Raw genomic sequence first — 17,198 nt, forward strand, 5'->3', positions numbered from 1 at the left:
GAGATGGTCAGTAGCCAATATAAACTGTGAGTTTGATTCCCCAGCCCTCACTTGCTCTTCAGTTGCCTATAATGTAACCCCGAGCACATGGCTGCATATATTTGCTGACTAATAACTAGAAATAAAGGGTCAAACCTAGCTACCTTACTATTAGGCAAGGGGGTTTGGGTATTTCCTCCAATGTTCCTCACTTCCATTCTCCATCCATTGTATTGTAGTTTAAATAAATTACTGAAATAACTGAAACCAGAGTGATTATATTGTGTTATTTTGACAAATAAAATATGCAGAATTTTGAAATAGTGTGTGCAGAATTTTTAATTTTTTGGGACAGAATTCCCCCAGGAGTAACTGAGATCAATGTAAAGACTCCCACTGACCTACATGGGGTTTGGATCAGGTCCTTATTTGTTCAGAGTTCCTATTGGTAATGAAAATACACTGTGGATGTTTGTGGATGTTGTATTATTATTCCCATATTTCTTAAATTTTTACTTTTCTTTCAGAAGTCCCTCCACTTTATTAATGGTGCTTTTGCAAAGAATGTCAGGAGAGCATTTGCAGTCATGAATCAGCAATCCTCTAACCACATCTCCAAGCCCACAGCCTCATACTTCCTGAAATCACCCTATGCCAGGCTTGGATGGTTGGTGCAGATTTCTCTCTCCTTTCTCCTTTCCCTCTCTCTTCATTTATGAATATTTTAAGCAGCAGCAAAAGTATTAAATCTTTATTCCTTTAAGAGATTTTAAAGATACAGTTATGGGCCATATTAACCAGGATGCAAATGCTGGCAGCTGCAGAACAACTTACTTTAGCTTGGCATTGCTATGAGGTATTGAGATATGGAGCCTTTTTGACTTTGGGGCACTGGTTTACTGCTGACCACATCCATACTGGTTGAAAGTCATGATCAAAGTTTGATCCAAAGCAAAACCCTGGTTCCAGATAACCCCAATGCTTGGGAATGTTCAGATCTAGATCAAAACTTTATGGCTAGCCCCATCTAATGAACAAGACCAAAACTCTAAATCTGATTATGTACAAACTTTGGGAAAGCTTGGATCCAGATTTGGGTCTGAATCTGAACAACATGGCTTGGGACCATCATTACCATCTGATGACCATTTAATAGCCTGTGTGACGTGAATGGGTTGTCCCAGTTGACACTATTCTTGGTAGCATTTTTAGTAGAGAAACCAAGGACTGAATCAGCATGGAGAATGATACCTACCCTCTCTCCTCTCCAGAAGAGGATCCATCCTGATTATGGCAGACACGCAATGGGGAAGAGAGATGGAGGAAGCTTGCACTGCTGCTAGTCTTGCTGTATCTGCTCTGGGACAAAAGCTGGAGACTTCAGTCTCCAGGACTGTTAATCTTGCATCCTTCACCAGTATTAAATTAATTTACTAAATAAATGCCAGTTTGTTCTTTCTCTGTCAACCTCTGTGAGCTCCATCAAGTAACTGAGGCTCACCAAACCAAGTCTAATGAACAGATCAGAAACTGAGGCACAAATCATGGCGGATGTGAGCAGCACTCTGTCATGCTTCTTTGTTTCTGTCTTAGACACTGCTTGGTGGCTGCCAAATGCTACAATTCAGTAAATAAGAACACTTTCTGATGGCAATCCATGTAGATCACAGCCGTGTTAATAGAAGCTGCACTTCAGAGGCTCTAGTCAGTTTAATTCAATAGAATAGGCCTGAGATTCAGTAAGTTTAAATCACTTGGAAAATGGCTTTACAGACTCGTAGGATTACGAGATGGTGAAAGTGACCAGTTAGCTTTGAAATGTGAATGTTTACATTTGCTGAACCAATGTGGTAATTGATGCGATGCTTTTGTTTTCTCCTTTGGTGTACAGGGCAATGACCTCAGGCGACTTAAACAAAGATGGTTATGAGGATCTCGTGGTTGGAGCACCAGGATACAGCAGATTGGGCCATGTTCAGATAGGACGGGTGTACATAGTTTACAATAATTGGTCAGGTTTGCCTCCAGTAAACATGGATCTAGACAAGGAAGCAGATCAAGTGCTGGAGGGTTGTCAGGTAGGGAATCAAGTCAGTTATTTGTCATTTAAAACAATTTGCCTTTAGTTTTTTTTTAATTAAAAGGTCAGTGCCCTTTATCCTTCCCTTGACTGATCAGTGGTGCTGTTAATTTTTTTCTCACAAAGAGCTGTCATGGTTTCTGAAATGTCTCTCCTGTAAATCAGGATGTTATGTGCATTTAAAGAAAAACAATCCCTGTTATTATAAAAGGTCCTTGTGGCTGAATTAAAGATGTTCTATTTATTCTTCTCTCCACCAGGCAAATTAACACTAAAACAAACTGGGACCCTTAACTGACACCGAGGTGGTGTCCATCATGCCATGGGATCTATATATTGCTACTGGGCCACTACATAGTTGGCCTGAAAACTGCCCTTTACTTCTTTTTGAATACACAAGGGCTATTTATTTTACTTGTTTTATAGTGCCGCTGACTATAGTAGCTATAATACTGCTTAGGCATAGCTTGAAGGAGCTGGGAACCCCACAACTTATGAATTTGAGTCTTGAGAGCTCAGTACCTATTTCCACTGGGCTTGGGGAGGATGTGGCACACATTGTTGAAGTGCTATACATATTTAGGAATCTCCTACCTACCTATTGGAGGTGTTCTTTGTGGATTAACAGCTCCTCCGGATACAAAACAGAGCAGGAAGCCACATAAATTACTCAGGTTTCAGAGTAGCAGCCGTGTTAGTCTGTATCTGCAAAAAGAAAAGGAGGACTTGTGGCACCTTAGAGACTAACAAATTTATTTGAGCATAAGCTTTTGTGAGCTACAGCTCACTTCATCGGATGCATTCAGTGGAAAATACAGTGGGGAGATTTATATACATAGAGAACATGAAACAATGGGTGTTACCGTACACACTGTAAGGAGGTATTGCTAATTTAGAGAAGGACTGAGAAATCATACAGGAAGATTTGGATGACCTTGTAAACTGGAGTAATAGTAATAGGATGAAATTTAATAGTGAGAAGTATAAGGTTATGCATTTAGGGATTAATAACAAGAATTTTAGTTATAAGTTGGGGACACATCCATTAGAAGTAACGAAGGAGGAGAAGGACTTTGGAGTATTGGTTGATCATTGGCGGCTCATAGTCATCCTATGTGATATGGCCGTGAAAAAAGTTAATGCAGTCTTGGGACACATCAGGCGAGGTATTTCCAGTAGAGATAAGGAGGTTTTAGTACCATTATACAAGACACTGGTGAGACCTCACCTGGAATACTGTGTGCAGTTCTGGTCTCCTATGTTTAAGAAGGATGAATTACAACTGGAACAGGTACAGAGAAGGGCTACTAGGATGATCCGAGGAATGGAAAACCTTTCTTATGAAAGGAGACTCAAGGAGCTTGGCTTGTTTAGCTTAACTAAAAGAAGGTTGAGGGGAGATATGATTGCTCTCTATAAATATATCAGAGGGATAAATCCCGGAGAGGGAGAGGAATTATTTAAGCTCAGTACCAATGTGGACACAAGAACAAATGGATATAAACTGGTCATTGGGAGGTTTAGACTTGAAATTAGATGAAGGTTTCTAACCATCAGAGGAGTGAAGTTTTGGAATAGCCTTCCAAGGGAAGCAGTGGGGGCAAAAGACCTATCTGGCTTTAAGATTAAACTCGATAAGTTTATGGAGGAGATGGTAGGATGGGATAACATGATTTTGGTAATTAATTGATCTTTAAATATTCATGGTAAATAGGCCCAATGGCCTGTGATGGGATGTTAGATGGGGTGGGATGTGAGTTACTACAGAAAATTCTTTCCTGGGTATCTGGCTGGTGAATCTTGCCTAGATGCTCCGGGTTTAGCTGATCGCCATATTTGGGGTCAGGAAGGAATTTTCCTCCAGGGCAGATTGGAAGAGGCCCTGGAGGTTTTTCGCCTTCCTTTGTAGAATAGGGCACGGGTCACTTGCTGGAGGATTCTCTGCTCCTTGAAGTCTTTAAACCACGATTTGAGGACTTCCATAGCTCAGACATAGGTGAGAGGTTTTTCGCAGGGGTGGGTGGGTGAGATTCTGTGGCCTGCGTTGTGCAGGAGGTTGGAATAGATGATCATAATGGTCCCTTCTGACCTTAGTATCTATGAATCTATGAGAGTGATCAGGTAAGGTGAGCTCTTACCAGCAGGAGAGCGGGGGATGGGGGGGGTGGGGAAACCTTTTGTAGTTATAATCAAGGTGGGCCATTTTCAGCATTTGACAAGAACGTCTGAGGAACAGCCTAAGTTAATTGTATCCAGTTTGCAAATTAATTCCAATTCAGCAGTCTCTTGTTGGAGTCTGTTTTGAAGTTTTTTTGTTGAAGAATTGCCACTTTTAGGTCTGTAATTGAGTGACCAAAGAGATTGAAGTGTTCTCCAACTGGTTTTTGAATGTTATAATTCTTGACGTCTGACTTATGTCCATTTATTCTTTTACGTAGAGACTGTCCAGTTTGGCCAATGTACATGGCAGAGAGGCATTGCCAGCACATGATGGCGTATATCACATTGGTAGATGTGCAGGTGAACGAGCCTCTGATAGTGTGGCTGATGTGATTAGGTCCTATGATGGTGTCCCTTGAATAGATATGTGGACAGAGCTGGCAACAGGCTTTGTTGCAAGGATAGGTTCCTGGGTTAGTGGTTCTGTTGTGTGGTGTGTGGTTGCTGGTGAGTATTTGCTTCCAGTTAGGGGGCTGTCTGTAAGCAAGGACTGGCCTGTCTCCCAAGATCTGTGAGAGTGATGGGTCATCCTTCAGGATAGTTGGAGAGGTTTTAGTTGGGGGCTGAAGGTGATGGCTAGTGGCGTTCTGTTCTTTTCTTTGTTGGGCCTGTCCTGTAGTAGGTGACTTCTGGGTACTCTTCTGGCTCTGTCAATCTGTTTCTTCACTTCAGCAGGTGGGTACTGTAGTTGTAAGAATGCTTGATAGAGATCTTGTAGGTGTTTGTCTCTGTCTGAGGAGTTGGAGCAAATGCGGTTGTATCATAGAGCTTGGCTGTAGACAATGGATCGTGTGGTGTGGTCTGGATGAAAGCTGGAGGCATGTAGGTAGGCATAGAGGTCAGTAGGCTTCCGGTATAGGGTGGTGTTTATGTGACCATTGCTTATTAGCACCGTAGTATCCAGGAAGTGGATCTCTTGTGTGGACTGGTCCAGGCTGAGGTTGATGGTGGGATGGAAATTGTTGAAATCATGGTGGAATTCCTCAAGGGTTTCTTTTCCATGGGTCCAGATGATGAAATTACTCAGTTTCTATTAGGCTCACTAATAGGGCAGTTTACTAACCATGCAAATGGTTTCTGGTGAAATGCTGTGCTGTGATGTGACAGAGTGTGGTGAGTGACTTTGGCTTGAAATTGAACAGTAGGACTAGATGATGATATATTGAGTAATATAAAGATCATGCTTTGTTGTAAGCATCTTACTAAGAAGCAGAAAGACACACACACACACACACACACACACATCCTTTAAGTACAATAGTTTCTAAAGCAAATGTGTTTAAATTGTGAAGTGTCTTCTGCTCTTTTTTTTAACATAAATGTTTTTGGTTCACAGACACAATGATACTAACAGTGGGTATCCTAAGAATCACCTAAATGATAAGCAAAACCTGAGAAGAGGGTGTAGCCCAACAGTGTCCTAATGAGAGTAATGAGCTGAGACCAAACTTGTTATGTTTGGGTTTTTTTTTTAAAACTCCCCCTCTTTGTCAAAACAAAACAAACCACTCCCACATGTACTCACTTCAGATATTGGTACTATACATCTCTACAGGACAATCTGTTTATTCAGCTGCTCTTTTAAGAGTAAATAATACTGACAATCTTAGAACTGTGAGATTGTGGAGTTTTTTTCTTTTTTTTTGGTCAGTTCTGAATTTCCAGCTGTTTCATAGGATGTTTGTTGTACAGAAAATTCTTAAAGAGGCAGATGCCAAGATTTTGTATTATTGTTTTTAAATGTTACGTCGCTGCATGAGTGTGACGTGTTTTCTCAGCCTTCAGGCAGGTTCGGTTCTGCCATAGCAGTACTGGACTTCAATGAGGATGGAGTACCAGATGTAGCGGTGGGAGCACCTTCTGTAGGATCACAGCATCTCACTTACACCGTAAGAGCCCTTTATTTAAAACAACATCTGGTTTGTTTATGTTCCAAATAACAGCATTAAAGAGAGACCCTCTCACATTATTCAGGGTGAATAAGGTAGCTGGCAGTTTGCTGGTAGTTCCCAATCTGGATCTTGTTTTGTAAACGCTGAGGCTGCTGCTGGTCACTGATATAAGCCAGCCGCTTCCTGTATCCTGGCTGCAGCGCAGGCAGGAGGAGGTGAAGGAGGCATTGTGCATTGTGGAGCTCTCAGGAACCTGCAGGGGTGGTTGGGATCTGGCAGAGGGGAGGAGGAGGAGGTGACACCAAACCCCAGCCCAGGGAGAGAGTGGTGAGGAGTGTCCAGTGCATCCTGGCTCCTTCCTTTCCCTGCCAGTGCTCAATGATGCCATCCTGGGCTGGAGGCGACTCCTGCCATGGCCTGCCCTTTCACACAGACAGCAGCAGCAGCCTGGTAGAGTGGCCTCCTGCATGTGCCACTGGTAGCGGGAGCTGAGGGACACAGACAGGATGCATGGGCTCAGCCCACTCCGGACAGCCCAAGCTACCTGTTGAAGGTGGGGGTGGGATTGCACTGAAGAAGGCGCAAAGAGTGACTGTGAGGTCATGCGGCTTGTGCCCCCACCCCCAGCCCCACCCTCCCACATCAACTCTGGTGACAGGGTTCACACCAGAACTTTTAAATTGTGCCCCCTCCCACCACTATCAACAGTTACGTGTCATCTCTGTTGGGGGGGAGGGATAGCTCAGTAGTTTGAGCATTGGCCTGCTAAACCCAGGGTTGTGAGTTCAATCCTTGAGGGGGCCATTTAAGGATCTTGGGCAAAAATTGGGGATTGGTCCTGCTTTGAACAGGGGGTTGGACTAGATGATCTCCTGAGGTCCCTTCCAACCCTAATATTCTATGAACATGTATCTATAAAAAAGGCCCAAGAGTACAGAACTCACTGTCAGAAGAAACAGAACAAGCACTAACCCTAAGCCCACCACTTCGCCAAGGCTTTCCCACAACATTGTCACAACCATTCGTTAACAAAAAAACAACAATGCTAAGCCCAGGGCTGGCCCACAACATTTTGGCACCTGAGGTGGGGAGCTCAAATGACGCCCCCATGACCCCTCACTTGGGCCAAAACTCTGAAAGGTCTTAATTCTGCTTTCTTCCTGTTCTACTCCTGTCATGGTACTGCTCTGCTACCTACCCCAATAAAGGAGAACTAATAACTTTTAAAATGCCTTGTTCAAAAATTTTAAGTAACACATTTGCTGTTCAGGTATTAGAAAGTTAACTTTTCTTGTCTGCATAGTAAATGCTGGCATTTTTATCTGTTTGAATAATCAAAGTGATGCTTTCCTTGCCTTTTTGGTTGCAAAGATTTGAACTTCTTCCTTTGGAGTTGATCCTGCTGAAATGTATCTTGAAAGGGCTTTCAGCTCATCACCTAAATCACTCTCATCAATATTGCACGTCATCATGTGTCAACGCTGTCTCTAGTGCCCTGCATTGCTGGTGTAGGTCTTCTTCAGGTATAGTGAGGAGTTTTGGAATATCATACAACATCCCAAATATACTGCTGTGTTCCTTGAGCTGCATGAAACGTTCTTCAACAGACTGTATTGCGCAGTCTAGCACCTGGTTAAAGAATTGTTGTTTGGGGTCTCTTATGGGATTATCCCGTGCCTCGTAATCAAAATGCTGTCTTCTTCTTCGGTGACTCTTGTGTTTTTTGAATGGGTGGGAAAATAGCTTCAGTGTGACGTTCCTCTGCCAACTTTTGTGCACTCTTCAGAACGTTTTGAAATCCCTCATCTGACTGGTAAGACTGTAGGTATGACTTTGCTTTGTCCAGTTGTTCCATTGCTCCAGATATATCAAGGTCAACACCTTGGAGTCTCTTACTTACAACATTTATTTCAAAGAGTATGTCATGCCACAACACTAAGCCACATAGAAATTTGAAGTTATGTATGTTTCTGGTGATTCCATTTCCCTCTGCCACTGTTCTCCCACAAACAGTTCCTGTCATAGCATTATACTTCTAATGGCAACTATGGCATCATCTATCAATTTGGTGTTTGATAGGCTTTGTCGCCTCCCTCGACTTTCCCATCGTGTGGCACTCACTGGTTTCAGTGTCAGAGAGGATGTTCCCAGATGTTGCTTCAAAATTTGCAATCAATGAGTCGATGCAGAGAAAAATACATAGATGCTTGGAATTACATTAAAAAATTCAGCAGCCTCACTAGAAGCTGATGCTGCATCACTGACCACCAAGTTCAATGAATGAGAACTGCATGGGACAAAAAAAGCTCGAGGGTTTAACTCTCGGATCTGTGTCTGCACTCCTTTGTTCTTTCCTCTCATGTTGGCACCATTATCGTAGCCCTGACCTCTGATGTCAGCTATCACAATTCCCGTATCTTCCAGCTTTTGTCATACCAGCTCCTGTTGTATCATCAATGTCAATAAATTCTAGAAAATACTCTCTGACAGTCACCATTGCAGGGACATTTTCACTAGGTTCTGTTGTTGTTACAAAATGCACCATTAAAGTCATTTGTTCCATATGGGTGATGTCTGGTGCAGGGCCGGCTCCAGCGTTTTTGCAGCCCCAAGCAGCAAAAAAACCCAAAATTTGCCACCGAATGGGGAGGCGGAATCCTGCCCGCCGAATACGGAGGCGGTGTGATCATGTGGCCGCTGAATTGTTGACGGTGACCAAGGAAGAGTCGTGTCCCCGCTGCCGAATTGCCGCTGAGCATGAAACACGCTGTGATGGAGCGGCTGCCGAATTGCCGCCTGCTTGGTTCGCTGGTGCCTGGAGCTGGTCCTGGTCAGGTGTGCAGTCCAGAATAACAGAGTAATATCTTGCTGACTTCAAATCTGCCACAATCTTCTGTTTGACTTTTGTTGCCAGTAACTGTATGATCTCATTTTGAATTGTTTTTCCAAGGTAGGGGTGTATGTACATTTCTTGGGTGGTGACTCTCTTCTTAGATGCTCCTGGACTACAGCATCAAACTCAGCCATCAGTTCCACACTTTTAAAGAAGTTTCCATTGTTTGGCACACACAACTGATCTGAAGTGCCATGCAGTGCTAGGTTTTGGGTAGCAAGCATTCTCACAATGGCAATGAGCCTTTTCAGAACATTTTGACAGTAAAGAGACACTGATGCAATATTCTCTTGATGCTGATCATCTATGGTGGCCTTTAACTTTAGTCTCATCTGAAGCTCTTTCCACCTATGGAATGCTCTCTGGTGATTTGCTGCCTTCTCATGGCATGCCAGATTTCTAGCCAGATTTTTCCAGTCCTTTGTTCCTGTAGAACCCAATGTGGCTGGAACATTAGACTGGAAGAATTTGCAACAACAACAGTATGCGGCATTCTGGGTTTTTGTGTACATAAGCCATGGCCTCTCCACTTTGTCACCATTGGGGATTTCAAGCCAGTAATGTGTTGGATGGAAACTTCTATTTTCATTGTCTTTGGAGAACATGAAATTTTTCGCTTGCTGTGGCCCATGCAGTACAAGGAAGTCCCTCAGGCTACTGCTCAAGTGGGTCCAGTCCTGGATCATCTAGACGTAAGGAACTAAACTCAGCAGCAGCTGCTTCTTGCGCCTCCACCATATTCTGATCTACACTTTTCTTCAGGAATGTGCATGGTTACATCCATTTGAGATGGAGATATGGATGCTGCAGTAGCTGCCAGGTCATGTGCACTCTGACTAACTGGAAGATCAGACATCTCCTCACCACTCACGTCCACTGGAACTGGAAGGCTCACCGTGAACATTTGTGTCTATGTATCTCAGGAGAGGTCCTTCCTGCTTAGATAGAAAAGCCTCCTTTGCTTGCTTTCTTTTTCTGAATGTTTTCTTCTTTCACTCATGACTGCTGTTCTGTGCCAGCTATAGTGGCTCTCAACACTCAGTTGAAGGGGACAAATAAGCAGGCTGGTAGCAGGACCTGAGTGAGGGAAGATATCAGTGTCTTAAGAGCCTAATTGGCTCCTACTACTTCAGTCGACTGCCTGTTCTCCTCAAGTGGGTTCAGGGAAGCAGCAGGAAACAGGAAGCTCCCTGAGAAGCTGGTGTTAATCAGTCCAGGCTCCTGGGGGTGCTAGAGAGGTACATAAGAGGCTCCTCCTCCTTTCTGTCCCTGCAGCTCCTGCTGCTTTCTGTTATTCCCTCTCACCTTTTCTCCTGCCTGTCTGTTATGTCTCTTGTGCCCTCCCTCCTCCAGCACAGCACTCCACCATCTCTGTGCATCCCAGGCAGAGAGAATACATATGCACCAGCAGCAAACACAATTTTCTACACTCTGGGTCCTAGTGGTGCCCCCCCACAGTCTGGCACCTGAGGCGCCGCCTCAGTTTGCCTCATGATAAGGCCAGCTTTGTTGACGTAGCTGAGGTTGACGTACTTAGATCTACTTACCGCGAGGTTCACACTATGATATGTTGATGGGAGACAGAAAAATGTGGGCCATATGAATTCTGCCCTCTGCCCCGTGAGCGCAGAATCCCCCCGGGAGAAATATTCATAAGGGGTTCAGCCCCTTTTCCTTATCTGAACTTCCATGCCCTACTTATGTTGGAGTTCCCAGGTTCTATAGGTTAATTAACTGGGTACATCATATTCATGAGCATTTACGTCAGCTGGTTGCCATAATATTACTGCTGTCAAACCTTGTGAGTTTCAGTTAAACATATTATGCATATTGCTTAAACATACCTTCTTAAAATATCAGTAACTTATGTGGTTTCTCACTTCACACAAGTCAACTGACTTACTTTTATTTACTGCTATGTTTCATCTTGTGACTTAAAGTCACTTGCTTGTCAGTTATTTATGTCAAGCAAAACCATAGGCCTTGATTAGATATGTCAGGGGTCGGTAACCTTTCGGAAGTGGTGGGCCGAGTCTTCATTTATTCACTCTAATTTAAGGTCTTGCGTGCCAATTATACATTTTAAACTTTTTAGAAGGTCTCTCTCTATAAGTATATAATATATAATGAAACTATTGTTGTATGTAAAGTAAATAAAGTTTTAAAAATGTTTAAGAAGCTTCATTTAAAATTAAATTAAAATGCAGAGCTCCCCGAACTGGTGGCCAGGACCTGGGAAGTGTGAGTGTCAATGAAAATCAGCTCACGTGCCGCCTTTGGCACGCATGCCATAACCCCTGAGTTACGCTAAGCTGTATACATTACAGGCCCTAACACTGTTGATTCTCTACTTGTGTTACAGCCTCAGTCAATACTTATACTTACAGCTGGCTACATAGGCCATCTTCACCCACCACTCATAGAGCTGACATACTGCATCAGATCTTTTCTATATTCTTTCAGTCGGTGTCATCTTGCAGTGGGATAATGGCTGCTATGTTTACATGTGGCTTGGTTGCCAGTATTGCTTTATCAAATTGCCTGATACAAACTACAGCCCAAATTTTCAAACTTGACTGCCTCAATTTAGGCATGTAGATCTATATTTGGGTGCCTAAATAAGTGGTCTGATTTTTCAGAAATGCCCTGAGCAGCCGCCATTTAAGTCAATGGGTGTTCCAGCTGCTCAGCACTTCTGGAAAATTAGGTGGTGCTTATTTACCTGCCTAAATGTGGATTTATTGCTTACATTAGGCCTCCAAGTTTGAAAAATTTGACACTACACATCTTTTGTTGCCTACAGACTGTACCATTGCCTTAAGTTATTGTGAAAGTACACTGCAAGCTGCATGAATGTTTTATTTATATTAATATTACCTATTGTCCTTATCAAGTAACATAATGAAAACTCCCTTATTTGTTGAAACGAGCATGTTGATTCTCCCCTCCTGCCACTGCAAACTCTAGATGGATGATTTGGTCCTCGCATTTAATTCTTAGATTTGGGGTGGAAGACACAATATACCATGTGGGCTCTGATGGTAAGAAAAATGCAGCCTAACTAATGGTCTTCACAGAATTAGTAGTTTCTCTAACTTGTACAATTAAGTCTATATTTGGCATTGGTGTATACATTCTCAAAGGATTTTTCCCCCCCCACTGTTTAGGGTGCTGTGTATGTATACCTGGGCACTACAGGAAGAGGCCTGTCACCTTGGCCAAACATTACCATAATTTGCCAGGTACATTTACTAGTAAGAAGGACAATCCAAAACTGCAGAACTGGGGACTGAAGGAGGGGGGCAGATCACTGTACCATTTTATTCAGTATTGTTCCATCCCTTCAGGCTGTTGTCTGGGGGATGCATCTGAGACAAGCAAACTAATTTTTAGTTACACAGTGACCACAAGGTTAGCAGCGGCACTAGAAAGGAAACATGACAGTTCATATGACAAGGAAAGTCAGGTGCAATAAATGCTGTTTAGAGCCTTTTTCATAAGGCTTCTGTTAAGATAAGCTGTCTATATTCTGCAGACCTTCAATTGCCCAGGACCAGAGGTTCAATTTTACTACCACATGCTTCAGGACAGTACCCCTGTCAAATGGCAGGAGGAGGCAGAGTGGGGGGGAAACAGTTTGTCCACACTGCTACTCTAAAGCCTCCATTACTGGGGATACTGTAGAGATGTTGGCCCAGATCCTCAAAGATATTTAGACACCTAACTTCTATTGAAATCAGTGGGAGTTAGGTGCCGAAATATCTTTAAGGATCTCGGGCATTGCTAGCCTCTTACTACTCACCATGAGAAAGGATGTCAAAATCAGGCCCTGCAATTGCAAGGGCATATATATTTGTACATTTGTTAGAGGCCACAGATAAAAACAAATGCCTCATTGTACTTCTGCCTTGTCTCTTTGTCGAATGGTCATGTCTATTTGAGTGCATGTACTGCAGGATAGCAAGGAGGAGAGCTAAGTGGACTCCCTATTCTCCAATTTAAAAAAACAAAACAAAACAAAAAAAACCCAAACAACTTGGTTACAAGATGGGAGGCTGATTGATCAGGAGTATTCAAAATTAACTCTTTAGAAGAGATCTAAAGTAACATAAAGCAAGTAGACAATTACAACGCTTCTTTCCACTTTAAAGTTTTGATTGAGATATTGTCTCTTGCAGCACACATTCTGTAACCTTGGCTGGTCACTGCTGGCTGCTGATATTGATGGGGATGGAAAGTCTGATCTGGTTGCGGGTTCTCCTTTTGCACCTGGCGGTGGGAAGCAGAGAGGATTTGTACTTGCATTCTATTCTCACTTCAACAGGAGTGACAAAGGTAATATTTACTGAGTAAATTGACGTCCATATTTTATGTGGCTATATTTGTGGTTTTAATTTGACACGTTTGTTTTAATTTGAATCCTTTGTTATGTGAAACCCGAGCAACCTATTATTGTCACAGATTCTTGAAAGGTTTATATGCACTCTGGAAGTAAAGAAATAAATACATAAAAATAGGCTTCTAGTATTTACATTGCCTTACCTGGATTTTTACTGACCCAGCTGAAGAAAATTTAAAATTAATTTATTCCTGTATTTCTAAGTATTTGATGATTGATTAACAAAAATCAGCCTATTGCAATACTATTGTAAGTGCCTTGTATGTTAAGTAAGTAATTTTGCACATACCTCAGCCTAATTGTATGAGTATTAATTCCAAAGTTAGTGCACCTAGTTCCCAAATCAAGGCAAACAGAAGTGTACATCATAAGAATGGGGGTAAGGGAAAACAGTCTCCTAAGAATTTAGGCCCTGGATCTGCAAACACTTGAGCATGTGTATAACTTTACTCAGTTGAGTAGCAGTGCTATTAAAGTCAACAGCAAGAGCTGTTTAGTGCTTGCAGAAAATTACAGAACTTGGCTGTGAAACAGAAATGAATGGTTGACAGCGTGGAAGGAATGCTTATCAATGAGTGCTGCCCTGTGTAATGGTAGCCCCTTGCATCAGGAGGGGTCTACCTGGATTTTTCTCTCAAATTGACAAGGGCCTGAGACTATCACAAGATTATTCATTAGTGCCATGCTAAGATCTCCTTCATGTGGCAAAAGGGGAATGCTGCAAGTGAGCACTGTAACTACAGGGTAAGGGTCAAACTGGATTATTGTGGGATGGGAAGAGGTAAGCTAGAAAAAGAGGTTGAAGCCTAGAGCTGGAGAAAGTCAGCATGAATATGTAGGGATGCAAAATTTCACCAGCTGAGGTTTGGTTTTTGCATATTCAAATTTAGATCAGAGTCCCATTATTTTCAAAATCAGGGTTTGTAGATGTGGAAGGCTTTCAGCTAAATTTGTACTAATTTTGACCCATATCTATTTCAAATAAGGATTGAAGCAACTGGGCGATGCTTTTGAATTCACAAATCTTTGTCAGCTGAAGTCTGCATAAAACCAAAACCCAGGAGTGACTTGAATTAAGATCTCATTTATTTGATCTTTGGATTCAGATAAATGGTTTCAGTTTTATCTCTGTTCTAGTGAAGACATTTCAGTTCCATTCAAACTGGTTGCTATCTCTTGTATACCTGCCTTTAGAAGTTGAAAGCATCCCATAGGTTGTGTTTGAGTGACTTAGAGCCAAGATTTCACCACCAAACACAGCTGCTGAGTACTAATTTGCCACCACAGTGTATTATGAAATTAGTGATAACTGGTATCATACCATGGGAAGAGTAACCCGATCAAAACAGAAGTGTCTATTGCTAGATTGAAACATGATGTATTTCAGAAACTGATCATCAATGTTTTAGCCTTGGTGAACATCCCGACTTAACCTTTGTCTGGTTTGATCCTATCTGTCAGGGCTGCTGTCAGTAGAGGATGCCAACTGGATGGTGAAGGGGGAAAAGAACTATGCCTGGTTTGGATATTCACTTGTTAGTCAGCAGTTGAAGAACAAAACCTTACTGCTGATTGGCAGCCCTACCTGGAAGAGCTGTACTGGGTGTGTTTCTCTTTTATTTGGGAGTTGTACATGATCGTAACACAGTTCCTTTCACAACCTGTGGTTTTTTTCCCTATAGTCTTTAAAATCTACAGTAGAGTAATATTGTTTCAGTAAGTTTACCTGTGGAACTCCACTCTTTGGGGACAATAATATGTCATATTTAGAGGAAACTTCAGATTTGTAATTTCAAATTTTTACCTATCTTCTCCTTCTTAACTATTTTTTCAAAGAAGAAGGTCTTCATCAAAAACAAATTCTTCGGGGTCTTTTTATAATTTTTAAAAATGCCAGCAGAGAGGCAGTTCTAAACAATCCTACAATGGTAATTAACTATACTGAATAATACCTACAAGCCTCATGACGGGGCCCCATTGTGCTAAGTGACGTACAAATATAAAGGTGGACAAGGTCCCTTTTCTGAAACGTCTTACAATAGAACCTCAGAGTTACGAACACCAGAATGGACCTGTCAACCACACATCTCATTTGGAACTGGAAGTACACAATCAGGCAGCAGCAGAGACCCCCACCCCAAAATGGGGGACAGCAAATACAATACAGTGCTATGTTAAATATAAACTACTAAAAAAATAAAGGGAAAGCAGCATTTTTCTTCTGCATAGTAAAGTTTCAAAGCTGCATTAAGTCAATGTTCAGTTGTAAACATTTGAAAGAACAACCATAACGTTTTGTTCAGAGTTGAGAACAACCTCCATTCCTGAAGTGTTCATAACTCTGAGGTTCTATTGTAATTCTAAGTAGAAACAAGAATGAGAATAATTACCAGATCAGCATTTTGCACACAATGAAAGAAAACAATATTCTGCGTACAAGCAATGCTGTATGTATGTACAGAATACATTTCAAGTTATTACTTTGACTGAAAATAACTGTACTGTGTGTTTTAGTCTAGGTTGTTACATCTCATTGGATACCAAACAGAGTGTTGGAAAGGTGTACGGATATAACCCACCAAGCGCACAAAGCTGGTTTTCTGTAACTGGAGACATGGTAGGACCTTTTCTTTAGTATGCTGGGAATTTACAGGTATGAACTATGTGAAGCAAAATGGTATTCTGTGCAACTGATATGTTTAACAATCAACAGGAGAGGGGCAAACTGGGTTCGTCGCTGGCCAGTGGCTTCCTGTTTGTGGCTGGAATTCCAAGAGAAGTGTTGGTGGTGGGTGCACCTACCTCTGGTATGTTGTTCTGGAAATTGAAACACTTTTTAGCTATCTATTATCTATGTCTCAAGTGAATGGTAAACTAAGCTAATTACAGCAAGCTAGAAAATGGACTTAATAGCTACATTGAATTTATGAGTGCTCTATATGATGCTCTCCCTATGGATATCCTAAAGTGCACAATATACTTTGCACAGCCCTATTTGCTAGAGCCTCGGATTTGTTTAGGGCAAGATTTTTGTATGGAACAGTCTTTTGTTAAGTGCATTCTCAACACATTATTTATGTAACTGATTCATTATTCGGCCATAAATTCCCTGGCACCAATGATAGCATAATTAAATGGTCAAGACTCACTATATAACTTAGGAGCACACATTTGACACGTGTTCTTGAACACCGATTTTTTTTCAATGTAGAACAAACATTGTAACTGGAGTAGAATTAATAAAGTATTTGATAGTTTTTGTAAAGTCAGTATGTTTTCGTTTTGTTCATATCTTTGATAATGCCAGTATTACCTACTGTTAGTACACTACATGTACTCAGCCTATTCCTGTGACTGCACACATCTGGGGGTCTAATTCTGTCACCCTGGCTTCTTTCAGACAGCATGTCTAGGATTGCATTTATATCCTCAGTACTGCACCAAGCTGGAACTGTTCTGATGTATGACTTGACAGATGGTGCCAAACCTTCTTTGCTCAGCACTTTCAGTGGGGACAGGAGGTTCTCTCGCTTTGGAGGAGATGTACACTTAAGTGACCTGGACAATGATGGACTAGGTAAAACAAAGGGGATTTAGATGGTGTGGGTGAAGAATTTTTTACTATGAGCAAGAGTAGACTTGCCTCCTACATTGTCATATAAACTCAAAACACATCCCACTTTATAGATGGATGTAAACATCCCAAGATGCTTGACTGCAGAAATCAAACAATTC

The 17,198-nt window shown here is 41.9% G+C and overlaps 1 protein-coding gene across 3 annotated transcripts in view; it reads left to right on the forward strand.

The window, feature by feature from the left end:
• The window catches only part of GPLD1 (glycosylphosphatidylinositol specific phospholipase D1), a 43,788-nt gene that overhangs the window by 22,476 nt on the left and 4,114 nt on the right, over positions 1-17,198 (forward strand). For all 3 annotated transcript variants that reach the window (XM_043508302.1, XM_043508301.1, XM_043508300.1), the window contains exons 13-21: positions 507-646; positions 1,871-2,057; positions 6,058-6,168; positions 12,232-12,306; positions 13,243-13,399; positions 14,925-15,066; positions 15,978-16,080; positions 16,177-16,270; positions 16,864-17,040. In XM_043508302.1, coding sequence (XP_043364237.1) covers positions 507-646; positions 1,871-2,057; positions 6,058-6,168; positions 12,232-12,306; positions 13,243-13,399; positions 14,925-15,066; positions 15,978-16,080; positions 16,177-16,270; positions 16,864-17,040 — 1,186 coding nt within the window. The remainder of the gene's footprint in view (positions 1-506; positions 647-1,870; positions 2,058-6,057; positions 6,169-12,231; positions 12,307-13,242; positions 13,400-14,924; positions 15,067-15,977; positions 16,081-16,176; positions 16,271-16,863; positions 17,041-17,198) is intronic.

Source organism: Dermochelys coriacea, chromosome 2 (assembly GCF_009764565.3).
Source record: "Dermochelys coriacea isolate rDerCor1 chromosome 2, rDerCor1.pri.v4, whole genome shotgun sequence".
Classification (NCBI taxonomy): domain Eukaryota; kingdom Metazoa; phylum Chordata; order Testudines; family Dermochelyidae; genus Dermochelys; species Dermochelys coriacea.